This window comes from Oryctolagus cuniculus, chromosome 10 (assembly GCF_964237555.1).
Source record: "Oryctolagus cuniculus chromosome 10, mOryCun1.1, whole genome shotgun sequence".
Taxonomy (NCBI): Eukaryota; Metazoa; Chordata; class Mammalia; order Lagomorpha; family Leporidae; genus Oryctolagus; species Oryctolagus cuniculus.
In genome coordinates this window covers 85,968,150-85,988,624 of record NC_091441.1, presented here as the reverse complement: position 1 = coordinate 85,988,624, position 20,475 = coordinate 85,968,150, and the positions used below count along the sequence as shown (strand labels likewise).

Below are 20,475 nucleotides of genomic sequence, written 5' to 3'. Positions count from 1 at the left end.
TATTTGTGAAGTCACTGATACCTCCATTAGAAAAGGAATTACACTGAATACATAGAAAAGAAAAGGGTGCCTTGGAGTGGGTATTTAGCCCATCAGTTAACATGCCCATGTCCAACACTGGAGGCCTGGGTTCGATTCTCAGCTCTGACTCTAGCTCCCTGCCAACACATGTCCCTAGAGGTAGCAGTAATGGCTCAAATAACGGGGTTCCTGCCACCCATGTGGGGGGACCTGGACTGTGTTCTTGGCTTCTGGTATCAGCCAATGCAAACATTTGGGGAGTAAATCAGCAAATGAAAAGTGGTTTCTCTCCTCTTCTCTTCTTCCTCTCTTTCTTTCTCTCTCTCTCTCTAATGAATAAATAAATATAAATATAAATGAATGATTTTTTAAAAAAAAGGGTACCTTCAGAAATATTTAAGCTATAGATATGAAATAGTTTAATCTTGATGAACAATCATTCCTAGGGTTATACATCATGCCTAACACTGTATAATTAATGTCATTTGACACAAGCTCATGATTAATGTAAATAATAAGATCATTCACCAGAAACTATCTCAAAGCGCATTTCGAAATCTTGTGAATCTCTGTCGTGGCAATGTAGTTTGAAGCCATTGATGTTAGTGCCAGCAATAACATTGTCAAAAATAACTGCCTTGAACAGATAGGGTGTGCAGGCAGGTGCTTCATCATTCTCATCTTCAATGTCAACAGTGACCTGTCAACAATGAGAGAAGAAGAGACATCACATCCACAGCATGAGACTATTTATACACAGAATCAGAAATAAGCATCGGGGTAGAGACAGATCATTTGGAGTTATTAAGTAAAAAGTCTACAATTCTGTGTTTGCAGAAATGTCCCTGCAGATTTGGGTTCTGGCTGTCAATCCACAAGTCACTGGCTTATTATTCCTGGGTCAGTGGTGACATTCAGTGCAGCCATTAGGAAGAGCTTTGGGCTCATTAGAAGAGCCTATGGAAAGCTTACAAATTATGTAAATCATAAGAAAAGGAAAGCTGAAGGAAGGTGTCTCTAAATATTGTAACCCCTTGAACCTTTTAAATATCTATGTTTGATGGCACACATATCTTGAGTTTCTTTCATGTCTAGTAAAGTGCTCTGTACTATTTTCTCAAAAGCAATACGTTTTCAGGTTACAATATGATTAGTTCCAAGTATACTTTGCCCTTAGTTAGGGGCTTTTACCTTTGTTAATTAAAATACCACAAACCAAAAAAATAAATAAAGATTTACATGGGAAAAGATTAAAATACCAAATATTTGAAAATGTCAGTAATCAAATGCCAGTCAGCCTAGAAAGGTTATCTTCCCACCTCTTGGATGACTAATAACTTTCTCAACATTTCCAGAACAGTCCCCGGTGTGCCTAAATTTGTAAGTACTATCATTTTAGAATGTTTTCTGTAACATTTTAGCAACACAGCTAAATTCTTCGGGAATATTCCTTAAACATTATCTGTACACTGAATATAGTTATGCATACCATTTAATATGTGGGACAATTTTCTACGATAAGTAAATAGATTTCTTTAAGATATTTCTGTGCTACCATGGAAACAGTGCTGAGCCTGAAATCAGAAATCTGTTAGGGGGCCAGTGCTGTGGCAGCCTCTGCCTGCAGTGCTGGCATCCCATATGGGCACCAGTTTGAGTCCCGGCTGCTCCACTTCTGATCCAGCTCCCTGTTGATGGCCTGGGAAAGCAATGGAAGATGGCCCAAGTGCTTGGGCCCCTGCACCATGTGGGAGATTTGGAAGAAGCTCTAGGCTCTTGGCTTCAGATCAGCCCAGCTCCAGCTGTTGCAGCCACTTGGGGAGAGAACCAGCAGATGGAAGACTTCTCTTCCCTCTCTCTTCCCTCTTCTCTCCCTCTCTCTCTCTGTAACTCTGCCTCTCAAATAAATAAATAAATCTTTTTTTAAAAAAATAAATCTATTAAAAGCCTGGGCCTGCCACGCATTAACTACTTTATTAGATGCAAGTAATTTAACCTTGCTTTTCTCATCTGCAAAAAGGAGACCTCAATCTCTACCTTCTTGGACTGCTGGGAAGATAAATTAATCCATTCGAGAAATATTTATTGAACATTTACATGTACCAAGCACTGATCTGGACAAAGAAGCAACAGTAGTGAACCAAATAAAGTCCACCACCAATTATAATCTTTATCTCATTTGGGGAGGTAGAGTGATAAACATATCAACAAATAAATAAATAAGGCACTGTCATGCAGCTGATGCATTGTAGCTTTAGAAAATAAAGGACAGGTGCTAGAAACAACTTGAAGGAGTGTTCAGAGACAGACTGGGACCCACTGTCCACTGTCCCATCTCTTCCGGCTCTCCCACATGCAAGGCATGTCCCCAGGCTAGCAGGTACCTTCCAGACTACGTGCAGTCTGGCTGTGTAGTGCCGAATGGCATAAATGATATTTGCTGCAGATATTTCCTGTTTCCTACTTTTCTCGTAGACAGCCCTCGATGCTTCTTCCATGTTGCTATTTATAGAACTAATCTGCTATTTCTTCTTGATTCTTAGTATTTCACAGGATGCATCCAGCACTGGAGTTTACTTATTCATTCCCCTAAAGATGAATACGTGGATTGATTCAAACTTCCACTATGAAATACACTGCAAAAAGCCCTATGACCAGGTTCCATTTGCACAGAAATATGATTAAAATCATAGAGAATGGGCCGGTGCCGCGGCTCACTAGGCTAATCCTCCGCCTAGCAGCGCCGGCACACCGGGTTCTAGTCCCAGTCGGGGCGCCGGATTCTGTCCCGGTTGCCCCTCTTCCAGGCCAGCTCTCTGCTGTGGCCAGGGAGTGCAGTGGAGGATGGCCCAGGTGCTTGGGCCCTGCACCCCATGGGAGACCAGGAAAACACCTGGCTCCTGGCTCCTGCCATCGGATCAGCGCGGTGCGCCGGCCGCAGCGCGCTGGCCGCCGCAGCCATTGGAGGGTGAACCAACGGCAAAGGAAGACCTTTCTCTCTTTCTCTCTCTCTCACTGTCCACTCTGCCTGTCAAAAAAAAAAATCATAGAGAATGAGCATTAGAGTCTTGGACAAAGATTCTGAGTACAAGCATTCTTGGTGTGTTGGAGAAACTGAATGAAGTTTGTGGCTGTACTGAAGTAAGATGGAGTGATTTAGGAGCTGAAGACAAAGAGATAGCCAGGGCAATGACATTGGAGTTCAGGTGTGTGTTGTGTGACACCAAGGGGGAGCTTTGAGGAAGAGGATGATCTGTCTTTTTAATGGGTCACTCTGGCTACCAAAGAGTAGGCTGTAAGGGAACAAGCAGCAGTGGGGGTGCTGGCTAGGAACCTGCCACACCAGACCAGTAAGGCATGCTGATGGCACAACCAGGGTTTTAGCAGTAGATGAGTGAGAAGCGGAATGAGTCAAGATTTATTTTGAAAGTAGAAATGACACAATTATCTTCCAGATTGGAGAGGTTATTTAGGATCCATGGCAGTATTCAATCCTTCTACCTCATTTGGTTGAGCAACCTTGGAAAAGCCACTTAACTTCTAAGCTTTGGAAGTGAAATTCTTTCATCTGTACAAAGGGGTGCCAGCAACTACCTGGTGGAATTAGATTGAAGACTATAGGAGATAGTACTTGGCCCTTAATAGGTTGTTAATAAAAAAAAAAAATGGGTGATGATGATGATGATGACAACAATGATGAGGATGACAATGACAGATTCCCGAACTTTGGAGTTTAAAATCTTCCTTTTCTGAACTTGAGAGTTGATTGTGTCTGTATCATCAATTTTGCACCAATTTATGCAATTTAACTTTTCAATTGTTAACAACTTCAAGCTCCCTGAAGGCATATGTGACTATGGTGACTTATATATTGTATATAAACACCCAATAAATATTCATTGAAGAATGAACAAAGTTCTGCCTTACCTTTAGGCAAGACATAAATTCTTTTTATAAGCACAGGGTCATTGGAAGTTTTATATTATCGTTATAATTAATCTGTTGTCCTCTTCTCTCATTTGTAATAAGTGCATGACAATTACAAGTGGTGGCATTGTGCACTGTTTTAGGAGTTTATAAATGTCTACAGGAAAAACTGCCATAGCTGCACAGATATAAATGTCACTCGTGTTGTAATTACAAGTTTTAAAAATTTGGTTTTTTCATTTGCTTGAAAGGTAAAGCAACAGAGAGAAAGAGAGAAACCTTCAACCCACTGGTTCACTCCCCAAGTGTTTACACCAGCCAGGGCTGTGGCAGGCCAAAGCCAGGAGCCCAGAACCGCATCCAAATCTCCCACATGGGTGACAGGGTCCCAAGTACTTGAGGGATCAGCCACTTCCTCCAAGCAGAAAGCTGGATTTGAAGCAAAACGGCCAGGACTTGATCCAGCACTCGGGTACGGGATGGTAGCTAAACCCACTGTGCTACAACAGCCACCCTTGTAGTTATCTTGAGAAAATGAAGCTATATCAACCTGTCCTCATGACTGTAACACAGTCCCTAACAAAGTCATCCTAACTGTGGACGTAAATGGATCTAACGTTTTTGTCACAATGACACACTCAGGAAAACTAATAACCATGCAAGCATCAAGCCAGGAGCTCTGTACAGCAGGAGGAAGTGCACAGTGAGTCATCACAGCAGATGAGGATCTAATAACTCTCCCCACTGACTGCTGTCTCTTCTCCAATGACACAGACCTTGTAGTCGTTAATAACACAAACCACATCAGCAGTTCAGCCGTGCTCCCTCTCGAGGCCTTTCTCAAGAGCCCTTTGACACCACGCAAATAGTTCAGAGGCCCACACTTGCCCTACTTTGATAGCAAAAGAATGCAGTGTGGTTAACTCCCTTCATTATAAATATGAGAGGCCTGGATTTGAATTTAGTTGTATGAACCCCGTGTATAACCTCAGGAGAGTTTCCTAAGCTCCTTGTCTCCAACTCCGCATTTGCAAGTAGAAATGACTATAATATTGCCTACCTCAAAGGTGTTAAGTGATAATTAACTATATATCTGCATCTGTCTATATCTGTATCTATCCCTATATAAATGGTCATGAGGACAGGATTATGTGACTTTCTTGTCTCGGGAATCATACCAGCCAGACTTATCTTGATAAGTGAACCTGTGGCAGTTTTTTCTATAGACATTGATGAGTTCCCCCACTAGTACAGGATGCCACCACTTGCAGCCACTTGCAGTTATCATTCATCCATTACAAGTGAGAAAATGGAGAAAAACAGGTGGACTAATAATAATAAACTTCTAGTGACTCCATTCTTAAACAGAAAAATTATGTTTGCCTAGAATAGGGACTGATACGTAGTAAGTGCTAAGTGCACATTTGTTTATTATTAGAAGTCTATTAATCAAGAAAATGAGGCCTCAGTTCCCTCCTCTCAATCAAGCTTCAACCTTCCAAAGCTTAACATCATATGCACACATTACAGAAAGCAAGTAGGACAAAGTTGCAAGATTCTCTATTCTCCAATGTTGTTACTGTGTAACCACTCCAATTGCAGTGAATTTGAACTTAATGGATCGTGTCTGTTATATAAAAACCTGCATCTCTCTATTTACCACGGTTGTTCCTGTGCGAGGATGAGATCTGTCACAGTCCACAGCTTCCACGGTGAGATTATATTGCTTCACAGACTCATAGTCCAGCTGCATGGTGAGTTCAATCACTCCAGACAGAGGTTGAATCCAGAATCTCTGTACAGCCTGGCTGTCTCCACTGGTTATTTTGTAGGTCAGACAGTTTGATGGGTGGTCTTCATCAGTGGCAATCACTCTTCCAACTTTGTGGAAAGCTGCCAAGGACATTTTATAAGGTTCATTCTTGTCACGCAGACACATCCCTCTGAAAAGCTTAACATGTTTTTGCTTTCCTTATAGTACCCTAGTTTCTCAAAGGCTCTGCCTGAGTTCTTTTGGACCGTGACATGTGTCTGAACACCCCAACACCACCAATGAAAGGTGGATTTAGAGACAGTTCTCCACCATTTTAAATTTTATGGCATGTGTCAAATGACTTGACTTTAAAATAAATGTATACTAATACTAAGTCATAGCATCATGATAAGATTCACTCCAGATAAAAATTCACAACACAGATTCTGAGACCAGACAGCCTAGGCTCCAAATCTCAGCTCTGCCATGCACTAGTGTAATTCATTGGAAAATTCTGTAACTGCTCCCAAGCTCTTATTCTTTGTACATGAGGAATAAGAACAGCATCTACCATACATAAAATTGAATGAGGTAACTTACTGATATATTTAGGATAGTGCACAGTGTGTATTAAACACTAAATAACAATCAGCTATTACTTACACATATTATCTCTTTAATCAACTTGACAGTCTATGATATATGTGCTATTAATGCCCTCACTTCACAGATAAGGAAACCAGGTCCAGTGGTATTAGACAGGTTGTCCAAGATCACAGGGCTAGAATTAATAGCCAGCATTCAAATCTGATTCTAAAGCCTGCATTTTTAAAATTACTTTGCTATCATTCCAATCTATCAGATCTCCAAATAATCTTTCAGAAGAAAGATGGATGTGATAAACTGACTGCATGAATAGGCCCAAATTCTTACCCTTCCATGTTCATGCTCTTTTTTGCATAAATTTATAGCTCCCTTCCCCTGTGACCTAGGGCTCAGCCCCATGGCTGGTTTTGCCAATGGGATATTGGCAGACCTGGTACAAGCAAGGCCTGAAACTGCACAATTTGACTTCCCTGACTCTTTCCCTTCTTCCTTTGCCCTAAGAACATGCCCAGGCCAGCCTGTGGGAGCACAGAGAAGGAGTCAAATCATCCCCAGTCACCCTAGCCAAAGTCAGGAGAGATGAGCTGAAAGTCAGCCAACTCTCACAATTCTGAGAAAGCCAAGCCAGTTCTCAGACTCACATAGGCTAATTAAATGGTTGCTTCTCTGTTACTCTAATTGGATGGCGGGGGGAGGGCTTACATAGCATACTTATGCTATTAGATAACTGCTATAATAGGTTTACCTTCCAGTCACTTTCTGCCTGAATTATATACTATACCACTTCCATTTAGTGAGACATCATCTTATAACATTTGTATAGGACATTTTGGTGGCTAATGAAAAATTGTAATGAAGAAAACATTTCACAGGCTGTCCCTGCCACCTTCAACCTCCCCAGGTGTCTTTCTCTGCTTGCATCCACTCTTTACGAGGTGTATCAGTCTCTGATGATGTGCTATGAAGCAGACAATGCATAGTTTACAGCCATCCCACCCTGAGTGCGCCAGATCTTGTCTGAAAACCATGCATAATATTGAGAGCAGAAAAACCACGTTTGTGAAAAAGAAATACTTGATTTTGACAAATCCAGAATATATAGAGCCGAACCTATTGCTTGTTTAACAGCATTGTTGTTAACAGAAAGGTCACAAGTGATACAAGACCACATGACAGAGTTTACAGGGGAAACTTCCATCTCCACCATGTACTCCTGGGCAAAGTTGACGTCATTTTCACATTTAACACCTGGTTAATGGGATGTTCATTCTTCTGTAGATACAAAATTAACCTTTCAATAAAAATTAAAAGCTACCTTGAGTATTTTTAGCTGGAGTTTAATATAGAGTAATTTTGAAAATATGTAATTCTGCCAAACTCACTCATCAAAAACTATTGGAAATGAAATATATTTCCCCCTGTGACTTGAAATCCAGTAGAATTTAATTTCTATGTGTTTTCTGGTGAATAATCTTGGATAAATGGTTTTTTTTTTTGCCTATGCTTATGCCCCTCTTAAACCTTTTTGTCAATTTATCACATACCATTAGAAAAAAAAAATTGTTTAGAGATTACAGATTCACGGAATTTGATTTATTTACTTGTTTGAAAGTCAGAATTACAGAAAGAGGGAGAAAAGAAGAGAGACCTTCTATCTGTTGTTTCACTCCCCAGATGGCCACAATGGCCAGCATTGGGCCAGATCAAAGCCAGTAGCCAAGAGCTTCATCTGGGTCTCCTACGTCAAGTACTTGGGTCATCTTATGCTGCTCTTTCCAGGCTATTAGCCAGAAGCTGGATCAGAAATGGAGCATCCAGGACTCCAACTGGTGCCCATAAGGGATGCCAGACTTATAGGCAGTGGCTTTACCTACTATACCACAATGCCAGCCCCTGATTCACAGAATTTTTAGGGAAAGAACAACCAAGTAGTCCACAAGACAAATTCACTTCCTCTACACTGATCAACACAGCCTGGAAAAAAAAAAGACTACCACATTAATGGGTTTTTTTTTTTTAAAGACTTACTTACTTGCTTATTTGAAAGGCAGAGTGACAGAATGAGAAGAAGGAGAGAGGGATCTTCAGTGTGCTGGTTTACTTCCTAAATAGCTACAATAGCCAGGGCCAGCTCAGGTGGAAGGGAAGAGCCAGAAACTCCTTCCAGGAATTCTACACTTGCACATGGGTGCAGGGGCCCAGCACATGAGCTTTCATCTGCTGCCTCCCAGGCACATTAGCAGGGAGCTGGATTGGAAGTGGCATAGCTGAGAAGAGAACCAACACTCCAGCATGGGATGTGGGTGTCCTAGGCAGCAGCTTAACCCATTAGACCTCAACCCCAGCCCCTAACAGATTTTTCAAATGTTCTCAAGTTCTGTAGGCTAAATGTTTAGTATTCTGAGGGGAGGTTGCTGTCCAAATAGTTTTAGCTTTCCAGTTTCCTCTTTAAAATCAAACTGCCCCTAAGTTGTGAAGATTTTGTCTCTCTAATGGACATCTCCTCAAAAAGAAGCAACCTGTCCTAACTTAATCCCATTTATTTACTCTTGTCAAGAATGTCCAAAGACATTTGTACACTGTAGGCACTCAATAAATATTAGTGGTTATTATTATTACTGGAAATTGAATCATGTCTATTTTAGTATGTGTCATACACTTAACATAAGAGTATACTTCCAAAATTCATGGAAATGGAATTAAAAGATGTTTATTTTGGTATCAAAAATTTTGATACCCATTCATACTCTTCCATAATATGCATTTTCCATAAACTTTCTTTTTAAAGATTTATTTTACTTATTTGAAAATCAGAGTTTACAGAGCAGCAAAGACAGAGAGAGAGAGAGATCTTCCATCCTCTGTTTCATTCCCCAAATGGCCGCAACAGCCAGGGCTGGGCCAGACCAAAGCCAAGAGCCAGGAGCTTCATCTGGGTCTCCCATGTGTGCAGCAGGGGCCCAAGAACTTGGGCCACCTTCCACTGCTTTCCCAGGCATATTAGCAGGGAGCTGGATCAGAAGTGGAGCAGCCAGGACTCAAACTGGCGCCCATATGGGATGCTTGTGTCACAGGCAGAGCTTTTACCAGTTACACCACCGTGCCAGCTCCTTTCCATGAACTTTTTAAAGTACCGTCATATATACAGTTATCAGTGAATCTTCATCTCTAGGAGATAATTACAGTCATCTCCATTTTACAGAAGATAATTCAAAAGTACATAGAGCCGGCACTGTGGCACAGCGGGTTAAAGCCCCGGCCTGCAGCACCAGCATCCCATATGGGTGCCAGTTCTAGTCCCAGCTGCTCCTCTTCTGATCCAACTCTCTGCTATGGCCTGGGATAGCAGTGGAGGATGGCCCAAGTCCTTGGGCCCCTGTACCCATGTGGGAGACTCGAAGGAGGCTCCTGGCTCCTGGCTTCAGATCGGTGCAGCTCCAGCCGTTGCGGCCATCTGGGGAGTGAACCAGCGGATGGAAGACATCTCTCTCTCAGTTTCTATATCTCTCTGTAACTCTTTCAAATAAATAAAAATAAATCTTTAAAAAAATTTTTTTTAAATACATAGAGATTTTTGACTTGACTTGGGGTTGCCAAGACAGATTTGAATCCAGTTCTGCTTGACTCTGACATCTGTGACCTTTCTGCTATATCGCAGTGCTCCCTCTGAAGACCTAGAAGTCTTCTAAGACAGCAGGTCACTATGGAAATAGGAATGGTACCATTATTTCTTTGGACAAATTCTCAGAACTAGTTTTCAGATTTCTGCTGCGGACCAAGAGAAGCAGACTGGACTACTCATCAGAAGCGCACCAGGGACCTGGAGCCCTGCATTTAGCTATCATCTCACTGGCTGTGCGACTCTAGTAAACACATTCCTCTCCTACCTCCATGTGCTCATAGTGAAGAGGCTGACTCTTTCTTCCTAAGCAACAGAGCTGTGATTGACAAGGCTACATCCTTGTCACCACGAAAATATTAAAGTATGCTTAAAAAATCAGTATGTCCAATACATTTAGATGGTTTTACCTTCAAAACATAAAAATGCATTTTAGGACAACTCCTCTAAGTTGGAAAAGAAATAGACATCAAACACGTGATTGCCCAGTCTTGAAAGGCAGAATTATAGAGACCATAAAGAGAACTGTAGCTCCAGGGGTTAGAGAAGAGGCAATGGTGAGTAGAGGATTTTCGGGCAGTGAGACAACCCTGTGTAACACTGTATTGGTGTATACACATCACCATATGGTTGCCCAAACTCATAGAATGGGCTACACCAAGGGTGAACTCTAATGTCATCTGTGACCTTTGGGTGAAAATGATGCATGAAAGCAGGCTGAGCCACTGAAACACGTGTACCTCTCTGTTGGGGGATAGCAATAACATGGGAAACCATGCATGTGTGGAGACAGAGTATACTGGAAATCTCTGCACTTCCTTTCAATTTTGCTGTGAACCTAAACTACCGTTAAAAACAAAACTACATTTTTTTAAACAGCAGTCTCTACTTTGAAATTTGATTGATTGTTGTTAATTTTTTTTTTGACAGGCAGAGTGGACAGTGAGAGAGAGAGACAGAGAGAAAGGTCTTCCTTTTGCCATTGGTTCAACCTCCAATGGCCATCGCGGCCGGCACGCTGCGGCTGGCGCACCACACTGATCTGATGGCAGGAGCCAGGTGCTTCTCCTGGTCTCCCATGGGGTGCAGGGCCCAAGCACTTGGGCCATCCTCCACTGCCTTCCCTGGCCACAGCAGAGAGCTGGCCTGGAAGAGGGGCAACCGGGGCAGAATCCAGCGCCCCGACCGGGACTAGAACCTGGTGTGCCGGCGCCGCAAGGCGGAGGATTAGCCTAGTGAGCCGAGGCACCGGCCAATTGTTGTTAATTTTAGGGGTTGTGAAATCCCTTGAATAACCTGATGAAGGCAGTGGATTTTTCCCCCAGGGACCCTCATAGCAAATGCTCAGACCTTACGCTCCAAACTTACAGTTTAGAAGCTAGGGAAAGATGAGATAATTATGAATGATTTAACTTCTGACTTATAGAAGATTACACTAATTACCACCACCTAGAACCAGGAGAATAAGGGGAAGCAAGAAGTTCCTGGCCGGTGCTGCGGCTCATTTGGCTAATCCTACACCTGAGTTGCCAGCACCCCGGGGTTCTAGTCCCGGTTGGGGCGCCGGGTTCTGTCCCGGTTGCTCCTCTTCCAGTCCACCTCTCTGCTATGGCCAAGGAGTGCAGTGGAGGATGGCCCAGGTCCTTGCCCCCTGCACCCACATGGGAGACCAAGAGGAAGCACCTGGCTCCTGGCTTGGGATCGGTGCAGAGCACCGGCCATAGCAGGCATTTCAGGGGTGAACCAACGGAAGGAAGACCTTTCTCTCCCTCTCTCTTTCTCTCTCTCTCTCTCTCTCTCACTGTCTAACTCTGACTGTCAAAAAAAAAAAAAAAAAGAAGTTTCTGTAATGAGGCTCCATCAACAAAAGATTACAGTCACATACCACATAACAATCTTCAATCAGCAACAGACTTTGGACACAGTGGGGAGGAGGGGGAGCAAGAAATTGTATCTCCGCTGTGATTTAAACTTGATCTGGCTCTTGAACATGCACAAACCTTAAACAGCAAAGTCATAAGTTAGTGGTACGGAGAGTGGAAACTCAATCTAATGATGGTGTCTAGGAGGTGGGCCTTGTGGGGGGTCTTTAGACCGCTGGGGTTTTGCATACAGAATGTACTTCCACTGAGATGGTTCTTTATGAAAATCCGAGATCGGCCCAGACATTCTCTCTGCCTCCTGGGGATCGTCCCTCTGCCCAAGCTCCTCCATTCCTATCTACTGCCTTGTCAGATGCCAAAAACAATGGGGGGCAGGTGACCTTGAACGTGAGTCTCCAGAACCACACATCAGAATAAACTAATTTCCTTCTTAAGTAGCCTGTGTCAGGTATTTCATTGCAGTAAAGAAAAAAAACTAGTGACATTGTTGCCATCCTAGTTTACATAAGTGCACCCTAAGAAATTCCCATGACTCAATCACCTAATAGCGCATTTCTCACATCATATAATGCCATGGTTAAGTCCCGTATGACAGTAAGGGGCCAGCATTGTGGCGAAGCACGTGAAGCTGACGCTGGCGTCCCATTACACACCAGGTGGTGTCACAGCTGCTCCAGTTCCAATCCAGGTCCCTGCCAAGGGCCTGGGAAAGCAGTAGAAGATGGCCTAACTATTCAGGTCCAAGCACCTACATGAGAAGCCTGGATGAAGCTCCTGGCTCCTGGATTTGGCCTGGCCTGGCCCTGGCTGTTACAGCCATTTGTGTAGGGAACCAGCAGATGTGTGTGTCTATAAGTGACTTTCAAATAAATAAATAAATCTTTTCTTAAAAATGATGTACTGGGGCCAGCGCTGTGGCACAGTGGGTTAACGCCCTGGCCTGAGGTGCTGGCATCAGATATGGGCGCCGGGTTTAGTCCCGGCTGCTCCTCTTCTGATCTAGCTCTCTGCTATGGCCTGGGATAGCAGTGGAGGATGGCCCAGGTCCTTGGGCCCCTGCAGCCATGTGGGAGACCCGGAAGAGACTCCTGTCTCCTGGCTTCAGATCAGCGCAACTCCGGCTGTTGCAGCCATCTGGGGAGTGAACCAGCAAATGGAGGACCTCTCTCTCTGTCTCTGTCTCTCTCTGTAGCTCTGTCTTTCAAATAAATAAAATAAATATTTTTAAAAATGATGTACTTGGCCGGTGCCATGGCTCAATAGGCTAATCCTCCGCCTTGCAGTGCCAGCACACCGGGTTCTAGTCCTGGTTGGGGTGCCGGATTCTGTCCCGGTTGCCCCTCTTCCAGGCCAGCTCTCTGCTGTGGCCAGGGAGTGCAGTGGAGGATGGCCCAAGTGCTTGGGCCCTGCACCCAATGAGAGACCAGGAAAAGTGCCTGGCTCCCAGCTTCAGATCAGCGCAGTGCACCGGCCGCAGCGGCCATTGGAGGGTGAACCAACGATAAAGGAAGGCCTTTCTCTCTCTCACTCTCACTGTCCACTCTGCCTGTCAAAAAAAAAAAATGATGTACTACTGTAATCAAAAATCAATATTAAGGGGCTGGCACTGTGGCACAGCGGGTTAATGCTCTGGCCTGAAGCACCAGTATCCCATATGGGCACTGGTTCGAGACCCGGCTGCTCCTCTTCTGATCCAGCTCTCTGCTATGGCCTGGGAAAGCAGTGGAAGATGGCCCAAGTCCTTGGGTCCCTGCACCCACATGGGAGATCCAGAAGAAGTTCCTGGCTTTGGATCGGCACAGCTCTGGCCATTGCGGTCATCTGGGGAGTGAACCATCAGATGGAAGACCTCTTTCTCTCTTTCTCTCTCTCTGCCTCTCCTCTCTCTGTGTAATTCTGACTTTCAAATAAATAAATAAACCTTTTTTAAAAAATCAATATTAAGTACTTACAAACTGATAAAAGCTCATGGGGGTTTGAGGATCCAGTATCCTGTATATAATAAATTTATTACATTCAACTTTTCTGCCATTTATGTTCATATATTGTAGGATCCAGTTGTATGATATCCCAGAATTAGGAAATAATCAGGTTCGTATTTATTTTATAGAGATGTTAAAAAAATTTATCCAAAGCTGCCTGGTGAGGCAAATAAAGAACCAAAATCCAAATAAGTGGGCTTCTGATTCGCTAGGCTGCCCAAGGAAGAAGTGTGTGATAGTGTAGTTGTCTCTCAAGGAAATAAGCTGGGTTAAAGTAGTGTGGGTTCCACTCAGTGGTGTGCTGGCAAATATTTAGCAACCAGCTCTCCGAAATCAAGACAGTGTGCCTGTGTCTGTTATGTGTCTGTATTATGATATATATGGTTATATATCCACCTAAGTATATAAGTTTGTTACAAATTCTATTAGTGTCAAAATGTGTAATACATACTTTACATAAAATAACCAAATACACATTACTCTTTATTGTAAACTCTATGTAGTGAGTGATTCTCAAATGCTCTCGCTGATTTTTGCCAAACTATCCCATCCACCACAACAGTTGGATTGGCACTGATGAATGAGAGCAATTCCAACAGAATTCTAGTTGATATTTTCCTTTATGTGAAAGAGTAAGTGAAAGCAAAACCGTGTCAGAACTTCAATCATTTGTCAATGATTGGAATGGCTTCTTTGTTGAATTGGACAATAGATTTTGATTGCTGAAGGGCTATGTATTTCTACATTTTTTTGTGCTATTCACGGTAGTAGTCTCAAACACACACAGCTTTTCATCAGCATTATTAACATTTTCTCTGTCATTTTCTTAAGTCTAGATAATTTAAGAAAATAATGAATCAAGCTCAATACCCCCACTATTACCTATTTCAAGCTATTGACACATCATTAAGTTGCAAGAGCAGACTGTAGCACAACTTTATAAATATAGCATTTCACCCTGCAGTTACAACAGATATAGATAATTCAAGGGCACAGATAACAGGAAAATCTAACATAATTAAGAAGTGATATATTTTTAGTATTTATTTTGTTTTAATATAATTTATATTTATTATAATATAATATAATAATTATAATATTAAAACAAAAAATATATATTTATATATAAATAAGCTTGTATGACTTTTTTATTAATAATGTCTGTTAATAATAATCAAGGCATAAAATTCCCCAAAATTAGCTCTTAAACACCAGTGTGATTTGACTACAACATATAACAGTTTCCCTCCACCCCTTGAAATATAAGTCAAGTCTGCTGCACCATTATCCATAGAACTGATGAGGGGTTCACATGCTCTCCTTTTGGATGTCAGAAGACAAGTCTCACCTCTGCTTTCTCTTACAAACTTAGTGCTCCATGGTCTATACTACTGATAAATATATCAGGAATATATGTCTGAGATAGAATGTTAACCAAAACCTTGACTCGGGACGTAATATTTCACTGCCAGTTGTTCATGGGATCTAAATTCCATGGACAATGACCACACTCTTCCCCCTGCTTCTTTACACTTGGATGTGTTTTTGAGGCAAAGAAGAAAAGAAACAGGATAAAATTAAATCTAAGGGGCCGCTACTGTGGCACAGTGGGTTAACACCCTGGCCTGAAACGCCGGCATCCAATATGGGCACCGGTTCTAGTCCCGGCTGCTCCTCTTCTGATCCAGCTCTCTGCTATGGCCTGGGAAAGCAGTGGAAGATAGCCCAAGTGGGCCATAGCAGTCACTTGGGGGGTGAACCAATAGAAAAAGGAAGACCTTTCTCTCTGTCTCTCTCTCTCTCTCTCTCTCTCACTGTCTAACTCTGTCTGTAAAAAAAAGAAAGAAAGAAAGAAAGAAAGAAAGAAAGAAAGAAAGAAAGAAAGAAAGAAAAGAAAATGTGAGGTCTGACATCAAATTTCAAAGGAGACCCTGGGGAGCCATCAGGATAGTACACTGAGGGCATTCCCAATGAAAATTAACTCAGTCTCTGAAGGTCTGAATCCCACAACACTCCCTCAACTGCTTGTGTTTTGCAGATTTTCCTGGTCTTTTTCCACTGGCCACTCACTTGAGATCTGCTAGGCGTTTCCTTGTACATGTTTTAACAGCATGGGAGCAAGGCATGTCTTACCTCCTGATGTCTCTGGAACTGAGAAGGAATAGTGTGCAGCTTTAAATACAGGGCTGAAATCATTGGCTGGAGCAATCACCACGATGACTGTCACAGTGACTGTAAAATTGAGCAGTGAATAAATTCTTTGCCATTGATTCTGTGTCCTGCAAGAATTCCATCAAATTCTAGTGCTAGCCAAAGCAACTTAGTCATGATTATGTCTTTAGTGCATGCCACACTTGACTTTATGCAATGGAAATATCTATTTAAGATATGTATACATTTATACCCCTTGTATATAAATGTCTAATAACATATTTTATACAAATTTGATTACTATATTTTTCATGGGTGTAATCTTCATCATTAGAGAGTTTGCTGGAGCGTCACTCTCAACCCAGCACATGACATTCTATCTTGTGCTTCTAACATGTATCTTAGAAAGAACAATGAAAAGAGACTGAGAAAACCCATGTTCCATGTTTGACTTTCACGTACACTCTGTGGCCTTGCACAAGCTTCACCTCTCTTTTCTTTATAAATAAAGGAATAATATTAATTTTAATCTCCTTCATTACAGTAAATATCTGAGAACAAAATGAGATCATGTCCAAGAAGTTGTTTTTTCTTTTAATCTTATTTGTTTGAAATGCAGAAAGACAGAGAGTTCTCCTATCCACTGGTTCACTCTCCAAATACCTGCAACAGTAGGACTGGGCCAGGCCAAAATCTGGAGGCAGGAATTCATTCCAAGTCTCCTGCATGGGTGGCAGAGACCCAAGTACTTGATCTATCACCTACTGCCTCCCGGGGCACCTATTAGCAGGATGGAGTCAACAGTAGAGGTGTGGCTCAAATATAGTCACTGCAATATGGGACAAACCAAGTAGCATCTGAACTTCTATCCCCAACACTTACCCCAAGAAAGGATTCTGAAAGATAAAAACTTAAGTTGTTAAATCCAGATATTTGTATGCAACTCTGCATTGTATGAAACTCTGCATTTCAGACCAACAGGTTAAATTAGCACATGAGAAAGTTGGCAAAAAGAAGGAATCTGATGTTCCAACATAAAAGTGAATAACTGGAGTTTTTTAAATAAAATATAATAATTAGCACTAACTGTACAAGGCACTAGCTTCTCATTGCTACTATTGCTCTCATTTCACAGATGAGAAGACTAAGGGTCAGAGTTAAGTTCCTGATCAAAGGTCACAAAACTAGTAAATCACTGAGTGGGTACTGAACAAACATGTGACTGCTAACATCTTCCGAATTATTGCCTTTGAGATGCTAATAATGGGTCCAATATGGAATCCTAAGTTAAACAGAGATAAAAAATTTCTTCACAAGAAAATTTCTTAGGGTTCCTAATGTGCCATTGTGTATTTTAAATTTCCAGGTATACTTTGCTCCCCAAATTTATTTGACCAGAGAATTCTTCTTTAGCAGTTTATCTTGCAGAATTCACATTCAGCAGAATGTGTGTGTATTGTCACTTCTGAAAATCTATGTTTCCTATATCACACGGGATTTAATATTGGATTCATAGAACTTGTACTTCAGGGAATCTGTGGCATTCTTTATACTTTGGATATGATATGTACATTTTTAAGGGATAGTGTCTACAACTTTCCTGAGCATCTCAATGGTATCCCTGACCCCCAAGAAAGGTTAAGAAGCACTATTCAACAAAGGCAGGTGATTTATGCTAACGCCTATCTTTTCCCCTCAATAAATCCCTTTTATGTGCTGAAAGAACAGGTACCATTTACAACTCTGCCATACTGTGATATTTTATTGCATTCATAAAGACTCAAGATTGTGCTAATTAGCAGGCCTATAAAAATAGACAGCACTACATGTGGGGTGTTCGAGCATCCTTTATGAGCAGCTCTGAGTGTGATGGAGTTTCCCAGACAGGATATGGATTTACTACTGTGAGAGACTTCTTCCCCTTGCATACTGGGGAAAGGCTCAAATATGGTGAGAAAGGCAGAACCCTCAGGATGAGTATCTACAAGAAAATTCACCCATTCTAAAAGGTCAATTAGGCGATGTAGTAGGCTTTTGCATAAAACCCCAAAAGTAAGCAACAGAGAAAACACATTAAGAATACTTCTGGGCATTTTGCCATGCTTGAGTCCCTGTCATCCCTTGCACATCACCTCTTCGTATAGTTAGGGCACCTAAGTCTACACATCACTTTGTAGATTTAGTGCAATTAAACCTCTTGTATCAGTGAGTGAAGAGAGATTTTAAGAGTTCTAGAAAGACTGATTGTTGTTTAGTACCAATTTATGTTTGGTTGCAAACATGCCATCATAATACCCTTCTATGTCCATGAAAGACAAAGTTCTCTTTCCCACTGCTCCCACATGCAACTTCAGAATTCTTCCTAAACCAAAATTCCACACAACCACCTCAATGATTCAGAGTTCTCACAGGAACCCAAATCCCACCCCTGTTCTAGATGCTCCCTTCCTCCCTACTGCTAACCCTGCACTTGCCACCCAAATGCCCACAACTTCTTGGATACTATTCTGCTTTTCAGAGACAATAGACCCTTGATATTAATGATAGAAGTATGCACAAAATTTCAGACTACTATTTTCACAAATATCTCTATAGTTAACAAATTCACTCTTAATATGGTAATAGGTAGTTGGACATGTAAAAAACTCCTTGGGGCATTTAATCTGTGTTCAACAAGCAGATAAAAGCAGAAGGCAGATGGTTGGCTTAGTTCACCTGCCACTAAATACTCCACTCTGTATCCACAGCACACAATTGAAATATGTACCAGGCCGGCGCCACGGCTCACTAGGCTAATCCTCCGCCTGCGGCGCCAGCACACCGGGTTCTAGTCCCGGTCGGGGCGCCAGATTCTGTCCCAGTTGCCCCTCTTCCAGGCCAGCTCTCTGCTGTGGCCCGGGAGTGCAGTGCAGGATGGCCCAAGTGCTTGGGTCCTGCACCCCATAGGAAACCAGGATAAGTACCTGGCTCCTGCCATTGGATCTGCGCGGTGCACTGGCCGCAGCGCGCTGGCCGCGGTGGCCATTGGAGGGTGAACCAATGGCAAAGGAAGACCTTTCTCTCTGTCTCTCTCTCTCACTGCCTGTCAAAAAAGAAAAAGAAATATGTACCAAAGAGTATTTTGCAATTAGCAAAACTATGGCTGCTACATCCAAAAATGCCAAGGAATTCATGCCCAAGCACCTTAAGTGGAATTGATTTTACTGTGCCAAAGACCTATTCTACCAAATGATGGAATAATTATAAGAAGACAAAATGGCAAATAGGAGTAACTATACTCCACAATTTCAAGAATGGCATGAACTGCAAAAACTTGGCAAGTGACTCACAATGTGTCCTAACAATAGTTTCAGCTATATTAAGTGAAATAACTCAAATAAAATAAGTTTACACGCATCCAACTACTTACATGTTTGGAATATATATTATCCAATATCTATTTGTTTCCAAATAAGAGGTAACAGGTATTAGTTCAATTTACTAGACATAAAGTCACTCAAGAATCAAGCATAAGAGTTGAGTCTACACATTCCTTGTCATTTCTAGCTCCCAGAATCTCCAGCCAGGGCTGTATTTAAAAGTGCTATATCGTTGAAGGTGCTCCTTAGAGGTGAGAAAAGTCTTCCTACATCCAAAGGAAACTTCCAATATAGTTCTACCTACTTCACAAGCTACCTACTTCTATCATTTGACTAATGTAGCAAAACTGTCTCAAATATGATACAGCTTTACATTTTAAAATCTAAAGTAAGCTCACCTCAGAAGCTGGGAAGTGGGGAAGACAGCAAAAGAAAAGTGGAGGAATTGCCATCCCAGTGGAGAGCTGTAGAGAAGTTAGCAGTGGCAAAGCTATAGAAAGAAGAGGCCGGCGCCAGGGCTCACTAGGCTCATCCTCCGCCTTGCGGCACCGGCACACCGGGTTCTAGTCCCGGTCGGGGCGCTGGATTCTGTCCCGGTTGCCCCTCTTCCAAGCCAGCCCTCTGCTGTGGCCAGGGAGTGCAGTAGAGGATGGCCCAAGTGCTTGGGCCCTGCACCCCATGGGAGACCAGGAGAAGTACCTGGCTCCTGCCATCGGATCAGCACGGTGCGCCGGCCGCAGTGCGCTGGCCGCGGCGGCCATTGGAGGGTGAACCAATGGCAAAGGAAGACCTTTCTCTCTGTCTCTTTCTCTCACTGTCCACTCTGCCTGTCAAAAAAAAAAAAAAAAAAAAAAAAAAAACAGAAGAGACACTGTGGAGCAGCAGGCAAAGTACAAACCTGCAGCAGCGAGCAGGGACACCACCCACAACTCCAGCCTCTGGAGACTCGAAGGGATGCCAGCAGCTGAGAGCAAGGAGAGAGCAGACTGTAGCAACAGCCAGAGCGCTGGTGATGCTGCCTGAGGGAGAACTTGGTGGGTCACCCTGACTTTGAGTCCGAGCTGGAGCCCTAGCAGAGGGCAAGGCACCTACCTAGTCTACTGAAGGAAAAGCACACTTCTTTCTCACCGTCCCCTGACAAAGGCCCCTGGTGACCAGCAGAGGAAAAGTGTCA

General features: G+C 42.6%; 1 protein-coding gene across 1 annotated transcript in view; it reads right to left on the bottom strand.

Annotated features, from left to right (window-relative positions):
* LOC100359044 (cadherin-related family member 3) overlaps nt 1-20,475 on the bottom strand; it is a 101,077-nt gene that overhangs the window by 12,292 nt on the left and 68,310 nt on the right. Inside the window, exons 10-12 of the mRNA XM_070049824.1 lie at nt 15,925-16,023; nt 5,609-5,841; nt 550-721 (exon numbers count right to left, since the gene is read on the bottom strand). Of these exons, the coding sequence (XP_069905925.1) occupies nt 550-721; nt 5,609-5,841; nt 15,925-16,023 (504 nt within the window). The remainder of the gene's footprint in view (nt 1-549; nt 722-5,608; nt 5,842-15,924; nt 16,024-20,475) is intronic.